General features: G+C 40.0%; 2 protein-coding genes across 3 annotated transcripts; both read left to right on the top strand.

The window, feature by feature from the left end:
• Nucleotides 1-626: 626 nt before the first annotated feature.
• On the top strand, nucleotides 627-10,456 carry LOC144537183 (inositol monophosphatase 1-like). The gene is made up of 9 exons (XM_078280689.1): nucleotides 627-782; nucleotides 1,011-1,166; nucleotides 2,982-3,115; nucleotides 3,928-4,032; nucleotides 4,267-4,312; nucleotides 4,480-4,588; nucleotides 4,788-4,896; nucleotides 5,508-5,659; nucleotides 8,330-10,456. The coding sequence occupies exons 2-9, from the start codon at nucleotides 1,104-1,106 to the stop codon at nucleotides 8,449-8,451; spliced, it is 840 nt and encodes a 279-aa protein (XP_078136815.1). The 5' UTR covers nucleotides 627-782; nucleotides 1,011-1,103; the 3' UTR covers nucleotides 8,452-10,456.
• An 8,075-nt stretch (nucleotides 10,457-18,531) lies between these two features.
• On the top strand, nucleotides 18,532-26,462 carry LOC144537353 (inositol monophosphatase 1-like). Of its 2 annotated transcripts, none has more exons than XM_078281026.1 (9): nucleotides 18,532-18,644; nucleotides 22,287-22,399; nucleotides 22,558-22,697; nucleotides 22,799-22,903; nucleotides 23,377-23,422; nucleotides 23,514-23,622; nucleotides 24,075-24,183; nucleotides 25,911-26,062; nucleotides 26,230-26,462. In XM_078281026.1, the coding sequence occupies exons 2-9, from the start codon at nucleotides 22,337-22,339 to the stop codon at nucleotides 26,355-26,357; spliced, it is 852 nt and encodes a 283-aa protein (XP_078137152.1). In that variant the 5' UTR covers nucleotides 18,532-18,644; nucleotides 22,287-22,336; the 3' UTR covers nucleotides 26,358-26,462. The 2 variants fall into 2 exon arrangements, with proteins under 2 accessions (XP_078137152.1, XP_078137151.1); XM_078281025.1 differs by having other exon boundaries at nucleotides 18,534-18,644; nucleotides 22,304-22,399.
• Nucleotides 26,463-26,867: the final 405 nt, after the last annotated feature.

Raw genomic sequence — 26,867 nt, 5'->3', positions numbered from 1 at the left:
TGCTGGTGGTACCCAAACCTTTTAAAGAAAGCAATAGAGATGCATGCAACAGTTTAAACTAAGATTACCTTCATAGATACCTTCAAGGATTCATTTTAAACGCCCTAAAACACACAAACAAGGTTGATGTAAAGCAGGCCTTTGTGTCACAGATGAACTTTAATATAGGCACACAATATCAAATATAGACAGGCAGAGATATAAAAACTCATACTTATGTAAATCATACATTGTTGCTGCCTCTCCTTCTGACAACATGGAAAAAAAATTTACTTATATGTTTTAAAATACTCTGAAGTTGTATAAGGTTAATGTGTGTTTATCTGTGTTCACACACCTCCCTCTTACATTTTACTGTTGAATTGGATTTTTGTCTTTTTTGTCATATCGGTTTTTTCATGTATGATAACAAAGTGTTATAATGTTAATTTTTAAATGTGATCATCTGATATTTGTACTTCTATGCACAATATTTTGTAATGTGTTAAGTATGAATAAAAAAAAAAAGGCTTATCAATTTCCTATAAGGGGGATTGACAGCCATTGCTAGCCAATGAGAACGGCATTTATTGACCAATAAGAGTGAGAGCTGCCTTTAGTCCCACCCTCCTATGGCTAAACGTCAACAGAAGTCAGTCCAACTGGAGGTGGTTGGTTGAGTTAGCTAGCTTTGGAACCTCTGCTACTGTAACGTTAGCTTATTGGAACCCCTACTACTGTAGTCTTAGCTTATTACAACGTAAACCAAGACATTACATGGCTGCCTGGCTAAACCGTTAATTGTATGTTTTTAGCCGTAACGTAACTTACTTATCATTATGCTCTGCGCCAGTTTATTCGCGTAAAAGAGCTAACGTTAACGTTAATTTAGCTGACAACTTTTGCACTGTTATAACAGATTTAACGTTTCTTGCTTCTTAATGACCTTTTCCAGCCAGTAGCTCATCGGTTGTAAATGTAACCGCTACTTTGAATGTGAATTAACCTTCTGTGTCGCTTTTCCTTAACAGGAACCTAACGTTACAATCTGTAACTAACGTTATCAGGGAATATAACATTATTCAACGTTACTCCTCATCCCTTAACTTTAGTCCCCAATCAACATGAGTGATCCTTGGCAAGAGTGTATGGATCACTGTGTGGAGGTCACCAAAAAGGCTGGGAGGGTGAGTAAATCCTAGCTACTGTTACTGCTTCTTCTTTTAATGCTATGGTCTGGAAATAACTTGTGGTACAATATTATCTTAGCTTAAGTTTTGCTTCCAGGTTTATCTTTATTGCATGCACAGCAGTAGCCTATAACTTGCAAGTCAAGTCAAGTCAATGTTTTTATAGAGCACATTTAAAACCAACCTTGCAGGTATATGATACCATTTTAAAAGTCTAATATTGCACATGTTAAGATAATTATTTACAACATTCACATGTAGTACAATAACAAAGGCGTAAAGTTTGACTGTTTAAAACAGTTGTTTTCAGAAATCCGAATCAGAAAAGGGTTATTGCCACAATAAGTATACTTGCGTGGAATTTGCCTTGGTGGATGGTGTAAACATAAACAAACAAACATAGTAATCATTAATATGAAATAAACAATAAATGCAATAAACAAAAACTGTTGCATAAGAAAAGGAAAAAAAGAGGCTGAATGGGTTGAGTGCAGAATGTGCAAAGAATATATAGTATGGGCAGATGTATAGTCCAGGATGAAGGTAGTGCAAAGTGTAGTGACTAGAGATTGGGGATGGAAGTCACGGTCAGTTGTTTTCCTTTTAACATTAATTGTGAATGTTTCCAATGATGTTTGTCATTTAAATTATTCTAAGACGAGTCTCTTTGTAGAACAAAAACGTTCTAAACAGACTCAGGCAACACTGAAGGTTAAACATTTTGATAATCGGGACAAAGAGCTGTTAGAAACAGGGGGAAGCATTTCACAGAGAGACAAGAAATTATTAGATTAGATTCAACTTTATTGTCATTGTGCAGAGTATGACTACAAAGACAACGAAATGCAGTTTGCGTCCAACCAGAAGTGCAAAAAAAACAGAAAAGTGCAATGCGATATACAAAGTATAGACAGGACAAGAGATGTAGTGCAGTGTAGACAGTAGTATACAGTTGGTTTACAGAAGGTGGTTTAGAGTAATATAAATTAAATATAAATATGTGCAGTGTATTAGCAGTTACCTTATAAGAGCAGAATAAATATGGCTATGTAATATGAACACTGTATGAACAACAGGTACAGATATGTGCAATGTAGTAGCAGTAACATTATAATATTAGTAAGAATAATATAAATAGAGAGAGACTAGAAATGACCAAACATGGCTTTAAAGCTGAGAAAGTGCATACATATAAACCTTCTGTATTATCCAGTTAACATCTACAAATTACAGTGATGATTAGTTTGTGATACAACATTCAAAATAAAACATAGAGATGAACTATAGACAGCATAAAGTAGACTGAACAAGACTTTTTCTTGCTGCAAAGAGAAAGCATTTCTTAAAACCTAAAAAAATAAGGGTTTACAACTGTCACTGCAAACCGTGTGTAACCATTACACACAACACGTTATTATAATAATAATAATAATAATAATAATAATTACATAAAATAAATTTTATTTATATAGCGCTTTACATGGTAGTCAGACATTTTACAGTAAAACCAGCACATATAGCACAGATAAAACAGATAAGCAATACAACCAATACATAAAACAAGCATATTAAAAGCAATTAAAAACAAAACCAGTAACTATCAGGTGAGAAATGTAAGACTATTGTATGTGGAAAGCTGAAGAGGTGCGTTTTGAATGTGACCAGGTCAGTACAGTCACGGATGTGTATGGGTAGGGAGTTCCAGAGGGAGGGGGCTGCAAAGGTGAAAGTTATGCTTAACTAAAGCAGAAGATGTGGTTAGTCATCCAGAAAATCCCCTTGCTGAGTTTGGTACTGTTGTGATTCTGCCAGATGATCCGCGAGGCGCTCCAGAAAGACATCACCGTCATGCACAAGAGCTCACCAGTTGACCTGGTGACTGAGACGGACCAGAAAGTGGAACAGCTCATTATATCCTCCATCAAGGAAAAGTACCCCACTCATAGGTATTAAACCAGAAAATACAGACGGTATCATGGCATTTAATGCTTCATTCCCTTTGCTAATCTGGTTTGCATTGTGGATGTTAGTTTTCTATACCTACTATGTGTTATGAAGCATGTTCACACTCTTGCTCTTATCACTAATCCTGGCAGCGCTGTAGCCAAGAATTTAAAGGAGCACGCCGACTTATTGGGACTTTAGCTTATTCACCGTATCCCCCAGAGTTAGATAAGTCCATACATACCCTTCTCATCTCCGTGCGTGTCGTAACTCTGTCTGACACCCCCAGCGCTAGCCTAGTTTAGCACAGATCCTGGAGGTAACCGGCTCCATCTAGCCTACTGCTCCCAATAAGTGACAAAATAACACCAACATGTTCCTATTTACATGTTGTGATTTGTATAGTCACAGCGTGTGCAAATGACAAGGTCATATGAGACACGGCCGTCTTCTAAGCGAATACAAACTGGGAACTATATTCTCAGAAAGGCGAAGCACTGCTACTTGGGCGGAGTGATATATCATATTGGTCATATATCCACCAAAAAGTATTGCAGAATGTTAACTTGCGCCAGGATGCTAATATTGCTTGAAATCGAAGAGAAAAAAAAAAAAAAAACTTTGGACATGACCTCAGTGGTAGCTACGGCTACAAGATAAAACTACCTCATATCACATAGTATAGACTCTAGTAGAAAAGTGAAGGAAAACGCAGGTATCAAGTGCAATTGTATTAAGTTTGCAGCTGAGATAACAGTCGTATGATGCATACATTATTAGTTTATTTTCTGTTTTGTCTGTGTGATTTTTGAAGCTTCATAGGTGAGGAGTCAGTAGCAGCAGGCGCTCCCAGTGTTCTAACTGACAATCCCACATGGATCATTGACCCTATTGATGGTACCACCAACTTTGTTCACAGGTACTGTATAAACCGTTGAGAAACCTGATACGGCACTGGATTTGTTTTATCTTTGTCGCTCCTCATCTATTCTTATCTTTTAATTAGGTTGTCTCTTGGCGTGTCCTCTCTGTCGGGGATAATTAGACCGCGTAGATGAAGCTGAACTGATCATAGAAATTCATTCCCCTGAGCTTAAACCTAAAGGGAGTTCATTAAAGGACTGTTTTTATATCGTGAACGTCTTTTGTGCAGGTTCCCATTTGTGTCCGTATCAATTGGCTTCACTGTGAAGAAAGAGGTAGGTTTTATTGTTTGTGAATCGTATGCTCTTTTGTAACATCTCAATTAAAGGAGTCCTTAACATAGTAATTGCCCTGATAACCCAGTGAATTTCTGATGAGTAGTACAGTAGTTTTCTCTTTTTATATGGCTATTCTTAATATCTTATATTTCTCTCGGTCTCAGATAGAGTTTGGGATTGTCTACAGCTGCATCGAGGACAAAATGTACACAGCACGGAAAGGGAAAGGGGCATTCTGCAACGGAGACCCGATTAAAGTGTCAGGACAAGAAGGCAAATATTGATAACGACATTAGGCTTCAGTGTTGCAGTTTTTAACCAATCCAGCAGGCGGAGGCAATATCACAGCCAGAATAACAGCTTGTTACAGCGCTACACAGAAACCTCAGAGACAGTGCCAACTGATTCTGTGTTTTCAGAGTACACAAGCTGTCATTTGTTGACTGATATTTTTGTTGTGTTTTCATCCAAGATATAAGCCAATCTCTGGTACTGACAGAAATGGGCTTCAGGAAGAATCCTGAGCATTTCAAAACAATGTTGGCCAACATCAAGACCATCCTCACCATCCCTGTGCATGGGTAAATATATACACATGAGCACTAGTTGTAATTCTTAAACATTTCAGTCTTGTTTGATCTGGTGAGTCCCGTGAGTAGTACTTCAAGCAAACATTCCTTGAGCAGCTACTTTATCAGAAATACAAAATAACAGTAACTGTTGTATCTCTTTACAGTGCATCGAAACAAACAAATGTTGTGTTGATAAAGAAGTCGGTTAGAAATATTTGCAACCGCATCTTGATTTTATGTTGCACGCGGTGCGAGTAGTGTTGCACACAACGGCAAAGCACTTTGGAGGTGTGCTGCCTGTCACCTTCAGCTCTCTGTGGCTGCTCTTTATCCTTCTGTGACACACTTACAAATTATCCAATAATTAAAAATGCTGAAAATGACCATTGTCATGTTTTTATAGACACTTTTTTTCAGTGAATGATAGTGGTCAGCGCTAACCTCCGTGACATAAATTGATACTTTGTTTCCTTTGGCTGCTTTACAATAAAGCCCCCCCCCCCCATGTTTCACTAACTTCACAAACTAAACTTTCACTAAACATTCACAAAACCATCTGGAGGTTAACAGTGCGTCATATGCAGTCAAATGCTGATCAGACATTCCATTTCCATCCACAGTATCCGCTCCCCGGGCAGTGCAGCTGTCAACATGTGTTTGGTAGCGTGCGGATCGGCTGATGCTTACTACCACATGGGCATCCACTGCTGGGACATGGCTGGAGGGGCAGCGGTTGTTACTGAAGCTGGAGGAGTTATCATGGACATTTCAGGTGAGTCGCTGGGGAAAAAAAAACTTGAGCTCTTTTTGCTAAACTTTTGAGAGGCTCCTGAGGACTCACTCATTCAAATCTAGGAAGTGGGCAACCTAGTGATTTACTTGTGGAAAAACTGCTGAAGGAGATTGCTTCACAGAACAAAGCGGCGAGAATGGGCTGCTGTTCTTTCAGCGCAAACATAACAGAAGTTATTATGTTTATGAGTTACCAATTCTCGTTGTTATTGTTTTTTCCCCCCCTGCTTTCTGCCCACAAATGCCTGTGAAACCCAGTCAAAGATGGGCACAGCAGTGCAGCTGATGGCTTTGCACATTTATATATATTTTATGTTCTCTTGCTATGAATATAAAATACACGATACATACATATATAAAATATATAATATATCCAGGAACTATTTAAAGTTGAATGGGGGGGGGGGCGCCTGGGTAGCTCACTTGGTAGAGCACGCGCCCATTTATATATTACCGAGATGATCTGTAGATGAGGATTTGTTGTTTGTATATAGTGTGTGTGTGTGCTCTGTGTATGTATACGTGTATGTACGGTATATGTGTGTATACGTATGTATGTATGTGTCTATATATTAGAGTGCGGATCGAGCCGCATTTTTCTGTCCGAGCCCGGCCCGCGTCCGACACAGTTAAAATCCAATTTTTTTCTCATACTAATGACACATACGTTTGTTTGTGTGGAAAGCCCGCTTTTATTAAGCAACTGTAGGAAGGCATTCGGAAATGTCAACAGATGAGCGTATCAACGCACACGGGGCAACAAGCACACGTTAACACAAGAGGCGCGCTGATGTGACCGAACCCGAACATCATTTCTAAATTTCTGAATGTCTGTACGAGCCCGTCGTGCTCGGGTCAGGTATCCATCCTCTAGTAGATATGTGTATATACTTGTATTCATGTATTTCTCCAAATGATTTGTATATGCGACCGGAAGATGTTTGCTAAATAAGTTTGTGGCGTCTTGCAATCCCATGTGGGATGGGCCAAGTGTTTGCCCTTAATCCTTGACGCAGCGGCCGTGGGTTCGACTCCGACCTGCGGCCCTTTGCTGCATGTCCTTCCCCCTCTCTCTCCCCTTTCATGTCTTCATCTGTCCTATGAAAATAAAGGCCTAAAATGCCCCAAAAAAATAATCTTTTAAAAGAAAAAAAAAAAAGTTGAATGAATCCAACTTCGTCCCGCTCCTTTTCAGACAGATTGAACATATTGTTTATAACACTTTATAGATATTGTTTTTCCTTTTGGTGTGTTGCTACACTTGTTATTTTTTGTTCGAATTTAAAAACCCAAAAAATAAATAGAAAGCTGCTTGTCAAGTCAAACCTGAACAGAAGACAATGGCAGGGCTATTAAAAGAGTAAGCAGCTTCTACCTTCACACTCCCTGTAGGAGCCACATATTGTTTATGGTCTCATTTATATTATTTATTGATTATTATATTGTGCACTTATATTGTAGGTGGTGGGCGTTTTCATCGCGGTTTGAGCGGAAGTGATAACATATTTGTTTGCTTCACCTGTTCACCTGGGGCTTTGACAGAGAGGGGGTGAGCCTGGGAGCGAACTCTTTCTGTTGACCGCCGCACTAGCGCACTTATTTTGACTCGCAAAGTAACTTTACATTTGGTAACTGCAGTGCTAGTTGTATTTTACGTGTGGAGGAATAAATCATTGCAATACAATCTCGAGCACATCAGTGTGTTTACGCATCTCTCTGTGTTTAGTCCCTCGCAGCAAGACTTTGTTGGACTGCTTACAGCCGCAACACTCCCTTTTTTATTTATTTTACAAGCAAGGAATGGAGGAGTGCATGGCACGTGGTGGAGCAAACCTGTAGAGTGGATGAAGATGACTTTCTACCAGCCCAGTCTTTTACTCCTTGGACGATAACTGGAGGTTATAACCTAGTTTTAACAGTCTATGGTTATAACTTACTGATCAGCTCTCCAGCTTCAATTCTGATCCAACAGAGAAATTCATCGACTACGCCTTCACTATCCGATTTATAAATGTTTTTCCCCTTGTGACTAGCTTAGTATTTAGCCATTGTTCTTCTAAACATGAGCATCTCAAAAGGAATGCGTTGTGCTTGTTTGAGCGATTGGGTGGTGCAATAAGCCAAATCCACGGAGGAGGAAATTTCCACTGGCATATATGTGCTCAACTGTTGCCATAACGACTAGTATTGTCTTATTCTATCTGTGACAAGTTAATTAATTAAATCTTATTACTCAAGTAGGAACTCTTTGACTTACTGTGAAATATCTTTGCCCTTACATTACCTGGTCAGTCAGTTCGTACTAACAGCAGTAAGCAGTAGTCCCAAATGCCACATTAGGTGCTTCATCAGCTGTGCTGTGGTTCGACTGCTCACACTGACATTTTGATTTCATTCTATCAGGAAACGAGAAGAAGGTGTAACCTGATCTCTACAAGTCAATGAGGAATTGAAATTCTAGAGAAACGTTGATTGTTAGGCGCTGAAAAATGGCCACATCAGGAGCAGTAACTTTGGGAGCCGTCAGCTGGCTTATTCAGATTAACACAACGCACATTTTTACCGACATATGTCACAGTCGTGTACTAACAAAATGTGAAGTTCAACTTGATTTCAGAAATACTTACTTTTTCTTTTCGCTTTCATCCAGGTGGACCGTTTGATGTGATGTCCCGGAGGCTGATCATCGCCAGCAGCAGAGCAATAGCAGAACGCATCGCTAAGGAGATAACAGAGTTTCACGTTGGGAGGGACGACACAGATGGCGAGTAAAGTTCCATAATTTCCTCTACCAACTTTTCAGTTATTAAATCACCTGACTGACTGCATTTACTGTAACAAGTCACGATTCCGTCTTTGCCATAATAATATTATAAGAACCAAAACGATAAACTTACCTCTGAAGAACTATACTCTGAAGTTTGTTAGTCAGCCCTTAAGACTTTCAGTCTTCTTTCTGTCATTGTTGTGATTCTGTACTTTTACAGATTCAGACTTTTTATTCTGCTGTAACTCAGCGATATTGTTTGTGATGAGGGTATTATGCCATGCGTGTCTGTCTTTACACCTGTTTTTAGCCATTATTTATTCTTTATATTAGTACTGGGTGATATGTCCAAAATCTTCAATCCCGATCATTTGATATCTTGTTAACGATATCTATCACGAGCATGTTTTCTGGTAATTCAATAAATAAATAAATAGTCTTTATGAAACAACCACATGGCAAAGCCTATTTTTTTGTATACTCCTGTGTGAATTATATACTGAGAAATGAAAAGTATTTTCTCATTTTATAAGGATCTTTAGTGCAAAATGAACATAATGTGCAAGGATCCGAGCGTAACGCGTCGTCCAAATGATGTAAATATTGCCGTTCAGCTGCTGTTTTTTTTTTTTCGACATATAGAAACGCGATAGAAACGATATAGAAAAATACAGACGATGGATCACGATACATTTCGTCATATCCCCCAGCACTTATCTATATTTATTAATGTGGACAATGCAGAACAAGATCAATGAATTTCATTCCTACAGAACTATAGACAGAATCACCGTGACGTTGCGCTAACACTAGAGGTGTTGAAATTAATCAAATAATCGACGCATCGAATCGTGGACATGGACGATGCTGCATCGATAATCGACCGGGCCATAATCGATTATTTCTGTTTACAATTTAATGTATGCCTAACAACCTTTTTCTTTTTACATATTCTGTTATGTTTTGTGCTCAGTGCTGTAGTTTTATGTATCCAATTTATTTAGTATTAGAGCACTGCAGAATGTTTGGTTTTTGAAGCTTGAAAAGCTATGAATTAAATATCCTATATGGCTTTAATAGAAAAATGTATTTGACGCATCGTGATGCATCAAGATATGGAATCGCTGACATGATAATCGTAATGGAATCGAGAGATCAGTGATGATTCACACCTCCAGCTAACACGAAACGTCACTTCCGGGTAGACAAATAAAAACATAAGTTGATTTAAAATTGTTGAGATATGTAACGTAAGCATAACTTATTTATTTCTGTTGTCATTTTCAGCCGTAACTCTGATGTTTAAAGATAGATAGATAGAGAGAGATATATAATAGTTGAACACGGTGGTCCGGCCTATCTGACGTTTCTGCTGTGCTTATTTTCTGAACTGTGTTGCTTTGCTTTGCTAGCGTCTTTGACAAATCTAGCGTTACGAACAACGACAACTCACCACCGGTCGGACTAACTTTCGGTGGTGTCATTTTCTTTAGTCTGTGGCCCAACCGGTAAACTAGGTCTCCAAGCAAATGTTAGTGAAAGTGTTGATATATGAAAGCATCAAACATGAAAAGGTCTTTTAATAAATAGGGCAAGACTATAAAAAAAATACCCCAACATGTGTCGGCTTGAGCCTTCCTCAGGGTGTAGTGTGTGTATGAATTTTAGATGATTGAGATGAGAGTATATCCAGTTGTTCCCTTGCTCCTGCTCTTGTATTGCTTTTCCATGTAGGGTTTTATCTTTGGTTATTGTATTTAGTTATATTTATTTAATATTTCATTTGTTGTTTACACAGTAATTAAATGAATGTCAGTGTCATCACTAGTTTGCACTATAGTCAATTCAGGAATATGTACACCAAATATTGTGTACATATAATTACTGTACTGTTTAAGTTTTTTTTTTTTTCAAGTCCAGATTAAAATACCCTGATGGTGTTCTTGAAAACATGTTAAAGGTGTATTAATATGAAGTATGTTTTGGATGTAATAAAGAGCACTATAAACATTTCCGTCTCTTTCTGACACACCACAGATGGATACGTTCACGTCAATAGGAGCTTTCCGACCGGATAGTACTTGTACTTTTTAGAGGAAAAGTACACTTCTAAGCAGTTCTAAGAACTACTCTTCCCCCAAAATCTTTTTTTTCCGTTTGCATTCCCACTGGCCAAGTGGCCAAAGGGACTGGTAAGAGGGGTAAGGGAGTGACGCAAGCACGGCAACGGTCTTTATATCATCGTCACTAGACCTTAGCACCACATACAACGACAACAAATGATGCTAATACTTTTCCTACTTTGACCCCGCCTCTGCCTGCTACGCTGTGTGTGTGTGTTCATCGAGCTTCTGAACTCCGAAAACTTTGAAACAAATTGTCAATTCAGCATAAATTTCCGCAAGACTGCCTATATTTGAAATCTAAACAGTTAATTTCGCTCCTAAAACATTGTCAGAAGTGAATTTAATGATGAATAAGATGGTGAAAATTGTTTAAAATGTCCCGCTGTTGCTCTGTCTGCAAGTTTCCGAGTTGGCAGTGGGCGTGACTTATAAGTTTGATCAATCAAGTACACCTAGGAAAAAGGAAAATGGAAAAGACCCTGCTCTGAAGTAGGAGCTAAAAAAGTACGCTACTGAGGCCAGAGGAACTTAAAAATCCCCAAATTTTTCCTGTCCGAACACGACGAAAAAAGTGTTCTAGGAACGTTTAGTTCTAAGAACTGCAAAAATCCCTCCGGTCAGAAAGCCCCTATAAAAACCCTACGGAGACAGGTGTCAGCATGCATTCACATGTTGGCTATACTCAAAAACTGAAGACTAGGCAAGGCAACAGAAGTAAAACGTGAGTACAAACATTTGGGAAGATTTTTGACTAAATTTGGGAGTTGAGAGACTTGTTCCCTCTGAAACCCACAAATAAAAACCAAAGACGAGAAAAAACAACATGCAATCATATCTGCCAAGACTGCTCCCATGCTGCCTTCACTGTGAGAAAACAAAAGCTGTTACACCAGCTTGTATCGTCTGAACTCTGATATTATGTAAAGATACATCGGAGAATGGATAAACCAGCTGTAGGCTCCTAAACACCTTCCTGACATCCCGACAGTTGCCTGAATCAACCGTGTGTTCAGAACATACAGTAAATAAATGTCCTTATTTGCTCTGACCTAGAAAATGATAAACTGTCTTTTCTCCTTATAAATTCTATAAAGTAGAAAGTATGAAGAAAGAAAGTGTCTCTTGTGGCAAACAGGAAACCAAATAAAATAAAAAAACAGGCGTCTGACACTATAAAACACTAGGAAAAAAAAACACCAACTGCTACCGTTGAGATTTAGTAGAGAGATAAAAGCATTCACAGCCATTACACCATGTAAAAATTCTCTGCCGCATTTCCCCTGCTCTTTCAGTCAGTGCTGCAGATACTGCACATGCAGAGTGGTCGACTGCCCCCCCGGGCTGATGTGCTCTATGAAATAGCCCAGAGTTTTGCTCTCCATGGACTGTTGTCTCTGTGCTTTTCCAGCCCGTGTTTTCTGATGACAAACAAATGGTTTTAAAGCACGTTATTTGAGCAAACCCAGGTCTTATACCGCTGCGACCCCCTCCTCAGAATTCAATGGTCCATGTTAGTCTGCAGCAGGGGGGTTCAGACGTAATCACCAGTGTTGGGAACGATTTCCAAAGTCAGTCAGCTAAAAGCCTAGTCCTCTGTCAACTCCACCTTTACACCAACACGCACATGTTGTCAGTCTTTTGTTTCCGGTTTCTTGACTAGGATGTCGTAAGGAAGTCGAACCATTGCTCTTTGAAAAGCTGGCAGCACTGTATTTCTGCTACATCCTAAGAACGTTCCCCTGGATATTTGACAGTCAGGCTCTGAGACATGTTTAAACAATCAGTCCTTCCAGAAAAATGCAGAGTTTTTTTGTGATTGTTGCGGGCAAAAATCCTTGATTATGCGGCACGTTTTCTTAAAAAATGCGATGGAATATGCGGGATATTTATGCAATGAAATTGTGGGAACTTGCAAAAACTGCGGTTTCATCATGGCTTCATAGCGGGGTTTGCAGCTTTTCGATAATGTTCACGTCACTTCATAATGTCACTTCATAACATTTTTTCCTGCTTCAAAAGGGACCAAGCACTGCCCCAAACCTACATGTGTCACTCAGAGCTACGTCATTTCGTTGCTCTGATTTGTTGTAGATCTATTTGGCCTTTTGGTCTGCACCGTTGATTATGCTCCTTTGGAAATCCAAAATGAACTGAGAGGTTTCAGACTAATACACATTTTAAACAAATTAGTATGGGGATGCCTGGCTAAAAACATCTGAACCACTATTAGATGGTTGGTCATGAAATTTGTATTCACCTTTAGATACGGTCCTCAGAGGATGAAGTCTACTGACTTTGGCCACCATAAGGTTTTTATCTTTAGTTTTTTGGTGAAATGCCCCAACAACTATTAATAGGATTGCCATAGTTTTTGGTTTAGACATGCATGGCCCCCAGAGGATGAAGCCTAATGACTTTTAATGATCCCCTGAGTTATCCTCTAGCCCCAACAGCGGGTTGACAGTTTTGGTTTTTAGTGAATTATCTCAACAACTCTTGGATAGATTCACATAGAATTTGATACAGACATCCATGTTCCCGCAAAAGATGAATTGAAATAACTTTTGTGATCCCCTGACTTTTTATCCAGCACCACCATCAGGTCAAAATTTCAGTTTGTCCAATACTTTATGTATTGGAAAAGTCAAAACTCAAAAGAGACTTATAAAGGACTCTAGACAGGGAACAATATGTCTCAAGCTCCCTGCTCATCTTTCAGTGTGCACCATTGACCTTCAGCAACTCCAGCATCATGGCAGGCCTCAGTTTCAGCTGTAATTCAAGGGAACCAAACATCCCCAACATCCGTCATCCTGGATAAATTATTCATAACGGAACTGCCAGGGAGACGGCAGGACTGATGTATTTGTTTTGCTTGTTCTATCACTTCCCTCAGCCTGTCTCCCAACATTCTGGAGAGTTTCTTATATTTAGTGCACAACAGGGTGACAACTGCTCTCCTGCTGCTCGCGGTCAAACACAAACTTTCAACAAACCAGCTCTGCATTATACCACATACTGATCTGTTAAGTTCAACACAGGTCTGTTTATTTTAGCTGCGCGGTTTGTGAATCAGGATTTCTGGTGAATGCAGCAACTTGTAGAGGAGGATGACGATGTTTACTGACGTTGCTTAACAAAACTGTTATCACACGATAATCCATATCAGATTTCTAACTTGCTTCAAGAGGATCAAATGCAGTAATAATCAAACATTTGCTTAAGGACTCACCCTGTTTTCGCTAGTGCAATAGAAAACAACCCAAACAGGTATTCCAGCACACATCAACTTAAGTTATGCAAAGGGTGGCATTAATGAACATCATGTCCAGGCAAGCCCTGGGAAAACCCTCTGGACATTCAGCTATTTTGTAATAACACAAACAAGGATATCAGGCAATGTAGAACCCAATGCATATGTTGATGTGCATCTGTGATTAAGTGTATTCAAAAACTGTCAAAGAGAGTCTGAAAGAGGTATTATAGTTCACCGTGGTCAAGTGCTGTTGCCCTTTTTCACACACAACACAATTAGAGATGGCCCGATACTAGGGGTGGAACGGTACATGTATTCGTATTGAACCGAAACGGTACGGGCGTCTCGGTTCGGCACATGAATTTACACGGAGAATACACGGTATAAAAATAAATAAAACTTGCGTGCAAATGAATTAATGTAATGTCGAACTACTGTTACATACGCGTTTCTTAGGGACACCTAATCCGTAGCCCCGCCTTAGCTCTGAAGCTCCCAAGCTCCGCCTACATGTCGAGTCGGTCCAGTGAGTCCACAGAAAGCAAACTGGTCCCTTCACCCACACGGATGTACTGTAGCTGTATCCCTTCTTGCCTCGACCACAAATGGCTTCCAGGCCCATTTGCTTCGCTGTTTGCTCCGCCGTTAGCTGTTAGGTCCACTGTTAGCTTCGTTGTTTGCTGCTAGCTCCGCTGTTAGCGTGTGAAGCTAACGCCACAATTCGCCAACTGCTCTGTGTAACCGAAGCTGCTCTTTTAACACCCCTGCTCTGTGCATTCACATGATACATGTACACATCATGTACATGATGGTACAGCCTGAGACATGCGCAATAAAAAAAGTTGCCTTCTGCATTTTTGTTATGCTTTTCCCTCCATTGTACCGAACCGTGATGTCTGAACCGAGGTATGAACCGAACCGTGACTTCAGTGTACCGTTCTACCCCTACCCGATACCATTTTTTGCTTCCCGATACCGATTCCGATACCTGAACTTGCATATCGGCCGATACCGAGTACCGATCCGATACCAGTGTGTCATATATTTTATTATGTTTTAACAACTGTATACTACTATCCCTGTATGGATGTGATATGATTTCTATATCTTTGTTGTCAGTCTGGCTCAGGTTAAACTCTTTGTGAAACATGAACAAATACAAACAATGAATGCCCCAGAACTTTTTTATTATCCAGTTTGACAATCAGTTATAATGGAAAAAGAACATAAATAAACTACTTTAATGTAGATTTTCTTTAGGGCTTTCTTACGTGGTATCGGATCGGTGCATGAACTCCAGTACTTTCCCGAAACCGATACCAGCGTTTTAGGCAGTATCGAACATCTCTAAACACAATCCACATACACAATACTTAACACCTAAATGAGCCACAGACTAGAGTGCGGATCGAGCCGCGTTTTTCTGTCCGAGCCCGGCCCACGTACGACAGAGCAGTAACCAAACCTGGCCCGAGCCCGACACAGTTAAAATCTCGTGTTTTTCTGATACTAATGACACATACGTTTGTTTGTGTGGAAAGCCCGCTTTTATTAAGCAACTGTAGGAAGGCATTCGGAAATGTCAACAGATGAGCGCATCAGCGCACATGGGGCAACAAGCACACGTTAAAGCACCCATATTATGCTCATTTTCAGGTTCATAATTGTATTTTAAGGTTGTACAAGAATAGGTTTACATAGTTTAATTTTCAATATTCCATATTTTTGTTGTACTGCACAGCTCTCTCTCACTGCTGCAGATCCTCTTTTCACCTGGTCTCTGTTTTAGCTACAGAGTGAGACCTCTTTTCTTCTTCTTCTATACTATCTTTGATTGCACTCGCACAGCTCACCCGGAGACTGAAGGCAGGACACATTCAGAAACCGTATCTCACTCAAAACAGCATGGATGGATTTTTTACAAAGTTTGTATGCGTGTGGAAGCAACAGAGACACAAAAGAACACCCCAAATCCCAGAAAAAGTGTTTTTTTCATAATATGGGCACTTTAACACAGGCGCGCACCTACATAATAAGCTTTTTTAGATTTGAAATGTTCAATGCCTTATCGCGCTGATGTGACCGAGCCCGACCCGAACCCGAACATCATTTCTAAATATCTGTCCAAACCCGGCCCGGGCCCCGACAGGCTCGGTTCGGGTATCTATCCTCTACCACGGATCACCACTATCGTCACATTTCAGTTTGTAAGCAAGAAAAGTATATACAATAAAGTATATTAAACATGAATATTACATAAATAATGTAATTTCCTTGAGACGTGCAGCATTTACCAATAATCTGTTTTGCAGCAAGGCACTTTTGGTCTTTGAAGAGAAGTAGCTTGACGATTTCAAAGAATAGTATTGTACACTCTCAAGATTAAAGTGCAGCGTGCATTTGAATAAAAAAAGAAAGGGTTACGCTTTACTTGAAGGTATCTACATAAGAGTGACATGACGCTCATGAACGTAACAAACAAGTCCTAAACGTTTATGACATAACGCTTCTTTTAGGAGGTGTCATTGGGTTTTTGTCATGATAAGTTAGGGTTAGGGTTCATGTGTCATGACATTGTCATGTGTTCATGACAGTGTCATGTCACTCTTATGTAGCTACCTTCAAGTGTTACCAAAGAAAGTTAGAAATATGTCACTTTTGGACCAAAACATTTGCGCATATACTGCATCTTTGGTAGTGGTGTCCTAGACCTAAACTGTGAAAATGGCTACTTTTAACCGCTCTCACAGCCTTGTTATTTGATATTTGTTCCCTGCAGTAGCTCCTGATTCTCTCACAATAGGAGGAGACATAATTAGCATGTAAGTTACCTCACCTTACACTGAAATGTGATACCTGCACTTCTCAGATGTAACAGTTATGATGAACATTTTGATGTATAAATATAGATACAGACACATCTAGATCTTCGTATTAGGCTGAGTGTCGTCTGTAATTAACCAACCTGTTATTAATAACCAACTGTTGGATCTATAGGCTGAGATGACAGTCTGATGCTGCTAAACTGTTAAGGCCCGGACACACAGATCCGATAATCGTCTGGCGAGGTCAGTGACTCGAGTCTGTTCGGTGTGTTCCGTGCCGTCGTCCGTCCGAGGGGCCGTCGATCTTCATTTTGGCCGATTTGACATGTATAATCGCCGGGGCGGGCACTGCCGGCAGTCGGACTTAAATGACCCATCTGATTGGTAGAGTGCTAACCCGGAAACTGGGAGCGGAATGAGCGTGACTAGAGTCTCTCAAAATCTGACGAAAATCTTTTAAACTGACCTTTGTTGATCTGAAATGAAGACAGATTCAGCAACTGCGTGGCCTATTTCTCTAATGTTTTCAGAAACACGTTTCGGTGAACTATTTCAGTACAATATGAGATCGTATTCTGAACAAGCCGCCATGACAGTCTGTCTTTGAATTTCCGGAGAAACAAGACCCACATGAAGTGTTCGTCCAGTCAGCTGCCAGTTTTCATTTTTGGGCGACAATACAGATTAGCGCCGTCTGCTGTTATGGAGACGTATTACATCTCGTCTCTTCGGTGTGTTCTGAGGTCTTTTTTTGACCAACTCGGGGAGATCAGTCCAGCTGCCTTTTCTGCCGACGGTTGGCCGTCTGGTTGGTGTGTAAGCAGCTTTAGCAGCCTCCCACTAAAGCTAACGCTAGCTATCCATCAGTAGTAACTGTCACCAGCATCATTTACCACACTGACTAAGAATATTCATGTATCTTATGAGCCTCATATCAGTGAGAAAGTCTCCATTAACCCGCTACACAACAGCTTTTCCAGCATTTTCCTGTTTCTCTCCTGATGTGACAGCACGATTCTTCCCTCTCATAGGGAGCCTCGGAGATGCCAGTCTGGTCTTTAGCCTGGAGACAAAGCCCATCTATCAGGATCTATTTTAGGACATGGCAAGAGGACAAATTGAAGACCGGGGTTTTTGGATGTATCGTTGGTGCAACAAACTACTCAGCAACTTTTCGGCATAGGTATTCATTTAAAACGGTTTGTTTAAAGTAAAAGTTTGGAGCGATATACATTTCCTCTGTCGTTTACGCTGTTGTCGTCTATGGGGAACGCGGGATTGTTTTTCCCCAGAAAGGGGCGTGGTGATGAGACCTGATGACGTATTGCCGGTAGCACACATATTATACGCGACTCACCAGGGGGAGCGTTCAAAGTATTTTTCACTAGTGGAATACAATAAAAGGAAATCTCAATAGCTGTGAAACTGTCAGGAAATAGAAAACTCACAGGAGCTAGTGTTAACCCATGTTAAAACTAAGCCAGGAGCTGTAATATACACCTGTGTCTCCAAAAATGTAAGAGTTTTACCATCACAAAATCTGATTCATGAGGTTTATGAGCTGACATCAACACTATGGGATTTTCCATGCTGCACTGTATTTAATAGCTTTCAATTACTAGTCATATCAGCTGTTGAATGTACATATGTGACACATACATGGCACAGCAGCAGAGGTCTTTTTTTTGAATCACAAAAAAAAAAAAAAAATCGAAAATGTTCCACTTGCTGACACCGATGCCCTCGATGGGTTCACTGTAAAAATAAATGTGGCATCATGTGGTTGCAGGTGTGCCTTCCTAGACAGATTTTTTTTTTCCCCCTCAAGTTGCTATAAACAAACACGTGAGGGCGTTGCTAGTACTTTTCCCACTCTGTCACGTTTTTTTTTTTTTTGTTTGTTTGCTTCATCTCTCCAATGGGGACATTTAAAGTTAAGTTGTTTAGAGGAAACAGCAGTAGCCTTTGACAGCCCCAGCTGACTTGACAAGGTAAGGTTTTCTTTCATTCTTTCATATAGCAGTGCATGGATGATACGTGTGTGCATGACAGGTGTACAGGGGCCTGTCGCACAAAACCAGGATAAGGGATTAAGCCGGGATATTCAAGTTATCCTGGATGAATTTAGCTTTGACTTGGTTGCACAAAAGCAGGTTGAATTAAACCCAGCCAAGTAACCATGGAGATGTATTCTTTGCAGCTAGCCTGCTCCAAACCAGGCTAACAGCCAGGCTAAGATTAATCCTGGAGTCTCATGTGTTAAATCAGCTGCCGCTCTGATCCGAAATAAACGTGTTTATTACGTTGTCTTCTGAATGTGTTCTGCTTTATTTGTATTAACATGCGTTACTTGTCACTATTGCTGTCACAAGTTTGATGTAAATCCTACTATTGCAGTTCTTTACATGGTAAGAAATGGTTGCACTGGCACCGGGGATAAAGTGGGACAATGCGGAGGAAAGGGGCTTTTCCTCCGCTGCTCTCCCCGTGAAATTTGCCCCGTGCAACGTGGAGAGGCGGCGGGAGGGGGGGGGATCCTCCCACACCGTGCAGCGGACTCTAAAGGAGACTTTTAGCGTCAATAACGACGACAGTGGCACCTGACCAAACGTCCGAGTTTTACGAGATGGGAGTGAGAATGTGTTGGAATGCCACAAAGCTTCTTAATCTTTTTATTTTGGTGCTGTCACGCATCTGGGAGTGAGAAAAAAACCCTGAATAATAGGCTATATTGTTTTACAGATATGCTTACAATGTGTTTTGAAGTCACTTGCTTCTTTTTCTAGTTTTTGTCCAGTCATGTTTGTTCTGTATGAACATTTATTGTAGAAAGATATTTAAAATTAGACATAGCGTATAGAGATTTGTGCATATGGTTGTAAAACGTATTTTCGCATTGTGAATACGGGTTTGAAATGAAGCCTAGTCCTTAGGGTAAATTTCCCGAGGAACATTAATTCCCTCTGCTCATTTTTAAGGCAAAGTAGGCTAAATAATAAAATATTTATTTATGTAGTGCTTTACAGGCTACTCAAAGACACTTTACAGTAAAAACCAGCACATTTAGCACATAAAAACAGATACAGCAATACAACCAACACATAAAACAAGCATATTAAAAGCAATTAAAACACAGTGCACAACTTTGTAAAAATGTGGAGTGACTAGTAAGTACATCTTTTTAAATCCTTACGCATTCAGTCGGTCCGCTATTGTCTGTTGGGCTTTTTCTCTCTGTCTGATAACAAGAGCCGTAGCCTAGTTCCCTTTTTGCATATTATATGTTTCACCTCCTCGTAATTTTCCATTAATAGCTGCTGCTCAGCGGGTGAAACATATGCCGCACGCGTCTTCTCCATTTCTGCATCAGTAAATCTGTGATCGATACCGTGGTCTATTTAAGAAAGCCGTGAACGTGCGCTTATCCCAGCTATCTACACCTGGCTTGACATAGCTTCACCTTCTCATCCTGGCTCGGCAAACGTGCAACCGATTAAGCCACGATGAGCGGACCACACTAAGTCAAGCTGCGCTTTTTCAGTTATCCTGGATTTCTTCATTCTATTCTTGTGCAACAGGCCCCAGTTGTGTGCTTATCATCATAGGGGATGAATAGTTGTCTGATAACTCATTATTGTGTCATTCATCACCAAAACACTTTTCATGAAGGTGTAAATCAGCAACTTCCCTGACACACATAATTTGTAATATCAGAGATAATGCATATGGTGTAATTTACTGTATATGTTCTACAACAACAACAACAACAACAACAACAACAACAACAAAGCATCAACAAACACTAAATGTGATTTTTATTTTTATTTTTTATAATTATTTTTATTATTTCCATCAAGAAGCAATACATATATCAACATACTGTGTAATTTCACACTCCAAACAGGATACATTTCCTACCGGTATCAGTATTCTTCTACTTTAACACACAAACCCAAACACACCCATTTTTACACAAATCCACCCACCCGCCCCCCACACACACACACACACACACACACATCCACTTGGTTTCCAGCTCTCAGTCACCATACCTAGTTCTTATTTCTTAGCCATTAAATTTACAACGCTTCATATATGTCCTGCCACACCTTGTTAAATTGTTGCCGTTTGTTCCGGTCTTCGAACATTAATTTTTCTATACTTAAATAGTATTCCATTAGTCCTTTCCATTGTTGTAACGATGGGGCCTCTGTATCCTTCCAATACTGTAAAATATTTTTTTTATATACCTAGGAGTTTGAAAAGAACCAACCATCCAATGGGGTATTTTAGCTCGTCAGTATTTTGGAAGATACTGCTCAAAACTGTGAAATCAATTTTAATTTTACAGGTCTTGGTCATCCATTTTTGGATCTCTAACCAACCCTGACTGACCTTCTCACATTCCCAGAAAGCATGTATTATTGTCTCCTTATGTGTGCCACATTTTACACAATAACACTCTACACAGATAGAGGCATCAAATGTATTTATTTTTGATTTAGTGTAGTATATCCTTGTCATGAGCTTATATTGTATGTGACGCAGATTCTCATTGGTGGTAATGGTGTTGGTTATATTTAGACAATCTTTCCATATTATTAAATTCCAAATTAAACCTCATACAGGTAACTCCACTCTAAACGGTCAAATGCTTTTTCAGCATCCACCGCCATCAGTGTCACATCTAGTTTTTCTAGCTAAAAAAACAAAACAAAAACTTGAAACACTTTAAAAAAAAACAACCTTTTGGATCAGCTGGGAAATGAATCGTCACAAATCTGAAAACGGCTATTTATCTGACACTCTGTTGACTTAGAGATACCTGGTTCTCACAGGACAGCAACGCTACAAACATTATCTTAAAGAATATGATGCATTGCTGTAGATTAAACTACCCAACAATAGGGAGTAAAAATTAAAATTAGCAAAACCCAAATACACAAATACTTTAAAGCTGCAGTGGGTGGAATTAAAAAACCAGCGGAACTTGAAGTAGAGTGAGATCTCTTCCTGCAGCTCTCCCTTTGTCTTTGTCGCACAGGCAATGCATGCGCAGAACAGCCAATAGGAACGCTCTGTCTTTGAAATGACTGTGATTGGCCAAAGTCTCCCATGACGGCTAGATTTTCTGAAGCCTGAAAACCGAGCCAAGAGGAGGTGCGGAAGTCTAGTTTTCTTTCAGACTACTTAAATTACAGTATGCTGAAAGAATATTATGGAATTTCTGCCCAACGACGCCAAAAATAAAGTGCCTACCACTGCTTTAAGTACATTTTGCTGATAATACTTACATACTGGTACTGGAGTATTTTAACCGTGTGATATTTGTACTTTTACTTATGTTAAGGATCTGAATTCTTCTTTCATCACAGAAGCTGCCACTGGTTTGTAAAGCATGACATAACAAATAGTTTTTTTTTAAAATTAAGTTGTAGTGTGCTTAGAAAGCAGAATTAGCCGTACTGTTTCATGGTGACTCAGAGGCAGAGTGTCACCGTTAACACCTTTTTTTCAGAGGAAACAGCAGTTTTTTTCAAAGCTTTTAATTCTTTTGTATTTATTTAAGTTTATTGCATTTCTCACGAATGGTATATGACACTCTTATGCATTTGCAAATGCGCTTTTGCAAGCTTTATTCATTTTACAGGCTCTCCTAAGTAAGCCACCCCATACAAACATAATGGCTGATCCATGGCAGAATGCATATGACTTTGCTGTTCAAGTGGCAAGAGCCGCTGGAGCGGTACGTAAAAGCCATCTATGAATGTTTTTCTTCTCTGGTGTTTGCAATATTGCCTTGAATATTTTTGAGGATATTGTGTTGATCAAAACATGAAATATGCCCTGCTTTATCATGATCATGATCCCTAACCATGTGCTATTAATATTCCATTTGTTTAGGTAATTAGGAAGGCTGGGGAGGATGAAATAAAGGTCCAGACAAAGAGCTGCGCTGTAGACCTTGTCACGCAGACTGATGAGAGGGTGGAGAAAATCATCATCGGGTCTCTTAAAGAACAATTTGGAAATGGCACACACTGGTGATACACACACACACACACACACACACACACTCACACACACATTTTTGTACCGTTTGTGTCATATCTTGATATTTGGCATTGGTTTTTCTGTGCTGCAGTTTCATTGGAGAAGAGTCTGTCGCAAAGGGGGAGCCATGTATCTTAACTGACAAACCTACATGGATCATAGACCCTGTGGACGGCACCACCAACTTCGTGCATGGGTAAGTTGTCAGTGTTGCTAAAGGACAATTATGTTTATGGATTTACTTTAACCTGATCAAACCAAACAGGCCAAACAAAATGGCTGTGATTACAAGAAGCATTAGGAATGTAATTTATCCTAAAATTAGGTAAAGTTTTATTCCATGGCGCCAAATATTCACAGTATCTAAATATGAAGCTACAGCCAGGAGACAGTTTGCTTAGCTTATCATTAAGACTGGAATCACGGTTGAAACAGCTATCCAAGGCTTGCTTGCTCCACTTACATATTTATTTTTAAGAGGACAGACATGAGAGTGGAATCGATTTTCTCATCTTGGCAAGAAAACAAATAAGCTTATTTCCCAAAACCTCAAGGAATATTTTTAACCAGCATTTATCAAGTGCTTTTAAATACCTAGATGCACAGGGTAAGAAAAAAGTATGTAATCACACACTCTGATCTGATGCACATGAATCTACTTATTCACAGATTCCCGTTCGTGGCTGTGTCTATTGCCTTTGCTGTCAATAAAGAGGTATGTCAAATCCAACAAGTGAGTCAATAAAAGAAGTTTATCCACACTTTGTACAGTATGTGAAAGCTGAAATAATGATGTCTGTTTTCAGTTGGAGTTTGGTGTGGTGTACAGCTGCTTGGAAGACAAGATGTATAAAGCAAGGAAGGGGAAGGGAGCTTTCTGCAATGATGAACCGATTAATGTGTCCGATGTAAACGGTAACACTGTCCTATTTCTGTGCAGTACTAGTCAAAAGTTTGCACTATTTGCATATTTGAATGAATAAAAAAAGTAGGAAAAAACACAAATCGAGCTTTGCATTGGCCACAAATGTGTGTCATCCTCGGCCTTGCTTTTGAAATTTAGTATGTGGAAACATATCCATACAGAATCATCACTTTCACATCAAGGACCTCAAGGCTACTTACTTTTCTGCATTCAAGCAAAATTCTCTAGATTAAAAAGGTTACACACATTCAATCTGGAGGACTTCCGACTGGAACTGTGTGTGTGTGTGTGTGTGTGTGTGTGTGTGTGTATGTGTGTGTGTGTGTGTGTGTGTGTGTGTGTGTGTGTGTGTGTGTGTGTGTGTGTGTGTGCACCTTTACAGTCCCTCTCACACCTATAATTATTCATAATAATAACCCCTTTTGGCATGCTGTCATTGCAGACATCAATAAGGCCATTATCATCTCTGAGCATGGAACTGACAGGAGCATAGAAAAGGTAACCAAGATCTTCTCAACCATGCAGAAGATCCTCCGCATCCCAGTGCATGGGTGAGTGGTCTTAACATGCATACACTGACTCGTTATTATGCTGTGTGCTGGGCTACAAAGCCAAAATAGAGCAACCAAATTGTTTTTGTTCCGAATCTGACTTTTTGGCATTTGTTTTACCATATTGAAAATGATCATGCCTTGGAAATGTTTCATTTCTTTAAAACAGCACGTAAAATTTGGAGTTTGTACAACTGTTGTGACAAACAAAGCCAAACCACAGTACCTGCACTCTGGTTTTATAATCTCTTTTGGCTCTAGAAGCTGTTATTTCGTCTACAGAGAAAAAGCCAAGTAGAAAGCTGAATCCGTATGTGCCCAGGGTCCTATGTCTCTTGAAGTGAACTAAGATTATAAGTGTTTGGTAAAGGCTAGCTTCACAGTTCAAACTGCAAAAGAGCAAAGGAATAGGGATGTTTCAAATGCAGTTTGAGTGGTAAAAATCAGTTCAGCTGCTGTGGCGTTACCAATGTCTAAAAACTGTCTTGCCCACAAACTTGAGGGCGTAGGTTTCAACAAGTATAACATAACTGGCTATAAGCTGTAGGTGGGTGATTTCAACATATTGACCCATGAAAACATACATTGAACATTTGAATTAGGGAAAAAAAAACATTGCTGAGAACATAAAACCCATTGAAAGCAACTGTGGCTCTGGTGGTAGAGCGGTCGCCTACCAATTGGTGGTTTGATCCCTGGCCCTGTAGTTCCTGCAGGTCGAAGTGTCCTTGGTCAAGACACTGAACCCCGAATTGCTCCCGATGCTGCGCCATCGGTGTGTAAATGTGTGTGAATGTTGATCTGATGAGCAGGTGGCACCTTGTATTGCAGCCTCGGCCACAGTGTATGAATATGTGTGAATGGTTCCTGCAAAATGCACAAATGAACCTAGGGGTTAATAACACATGTGTACCGAGTCGAACGTTCTCTGGGACATGTTTTCATGCTTATCGAACGTGACCAGTTTTAGCGCAAACTGCTAATTAGCTTATAAAGCTAGTCGTCGGGGCACAGGTAAAGTAAAAAGACAGTCATGACCAGTCGAACGACGAACGCCGTGCTTGAGCTATGTTACTGGTTACACGGCGTTCGTCGTTCGACTGATCGTGACTGTTTTCCGAAGGTGGCGCCTGCCTGTATACGTGAACGGTACTGTCTTTATAAACTATCTTTTTAATAAACTGTCTGTATACTTACAGAGTTCTCAATGCTTCGGTTTACATGTAGGGACCATCATTATGCCTCCATAGAAGTATGGTGCTATTTTGAGCCTTGTTACTGGTGTAGAAATAGCGATTTCTTTTTACTTTACCCTTGCCCCGACGACTAGCGTTATAAGCTAATTAGCGGTTTGCGCTAAAACTGGTCACATTCGATTAGCATGAAAACATATCCCAGAGAACGGTCGACTCGGTACACATGTTATTAACCCCTAGGTTTATTTTGCACCGGATTTCTCCATTAAAGCGCATTGAGTAGTCGTTGAGACTGTGTTGAGAAGTGCTATATAAATATAGTCCATTTACATTTAACATGTCATATTAGGAGGTTATTGAGCAGAGAAACATAGGACCCTGGGAACATATGCTCCCTTTTCTGGCCAGCCTGGACATTTTAAACTCTTTTTTTCTCCACTTCCCTCCATCTATAGTTACTGTTTGCTGCCTTTGTGTAGGACAGTGTTGCCTACTTGTATTCATTCATCTCCAACTGCTGTGTCCCAACAGGCTCCGTGGGTCAGGGACAGCTGCCACTAACATGTGTCTGGTGGCGTCGGGGGCGTCGGAGGCCTTCTTTGAGATTGGGATCCATTGCTGGGACATTGCTGCTGGAGCGGTTATAGTCAAAGAAGCCGGTGGGCTAGTACTGGATGTTGATGGTGTGTATGCTTTCAAATCTGATCACAGAACATCAAGTGATTATGCAGCAGTAACCTGAGTGCAAAGTCTTGCAAATCTAAATAAAGGAAGGAGGTGATAAGTACTAAAAGCAGGGTTTGTTTTTTGGTGAAACCCCTCTTAATAAAGGCTTTGTTTGGCAATTTAGGGGGGCCGTTTGATTTGATGTCTCGAAGGATGGTTTCAGCAAACAGCAAGGTTATTGCTGATCGGATCATCAAGGAAATTGAAATATTCCATGTGGTGAGGGACGACGCTCCGATACAGAAGAAATGACAATATCCAAATGTGTGTGTGTTTTTTTTTAAATGAGTACAACAGGAGTCTAGTCCAGCCAATTGCTGTATGTCAAAATAAAAAGTTACTGTGTTGTAATCACTACTGGTTGTCTTTGAATTTGCATACTGGGTGTGTTTCATCGGCTGCACTTTTTTAACCAAAGGAAATCATTTCAATTCAGTCACCAATTTCAGCGACCACCAAGTTACATTTGATTACTCTTTTGTGATCAAAAATGCTGATTGAGGTGGGAAACAAAAAATGTTTACACTTTTGTATACCAGCATATTGTAATTTTGCTCACATTCTTGTCTGTAGCTATAGAAGTATTTAATCTTGCATTAGATATGAATCATTCGGTATGTAGACCCACATCCAGATGTTTGTTTTGGTTTAATTTTACCCAGTGTTTAACTCTGTTTCATAATGAAACTGTTCTGAGACTGATGGTTATTTTGACTGGATTCCCAATCACTGAAGTTATCTCTCCTCCCGTCTCATGTGACT

The sequence above is a fragment of the Sander vitreus genome, chromosome 22 (assembly GCF_031162955.1).
Source record: "Sander vitreus isolate 19-12246 chromosome 22, sanVit1, whole genome shotgun sequence".
NCBI classification, from domain to species: domain Eukaryota; kingdom Metazoa; phylum Chordata; class Actinopteri; order Perciformes; family Percidae; genus Sander; species Sander vitreus.
Note: the sequence above shows the minus strand (reverse complement) of the source record. Positions and strands in the feature narration are given on the sequence as shown.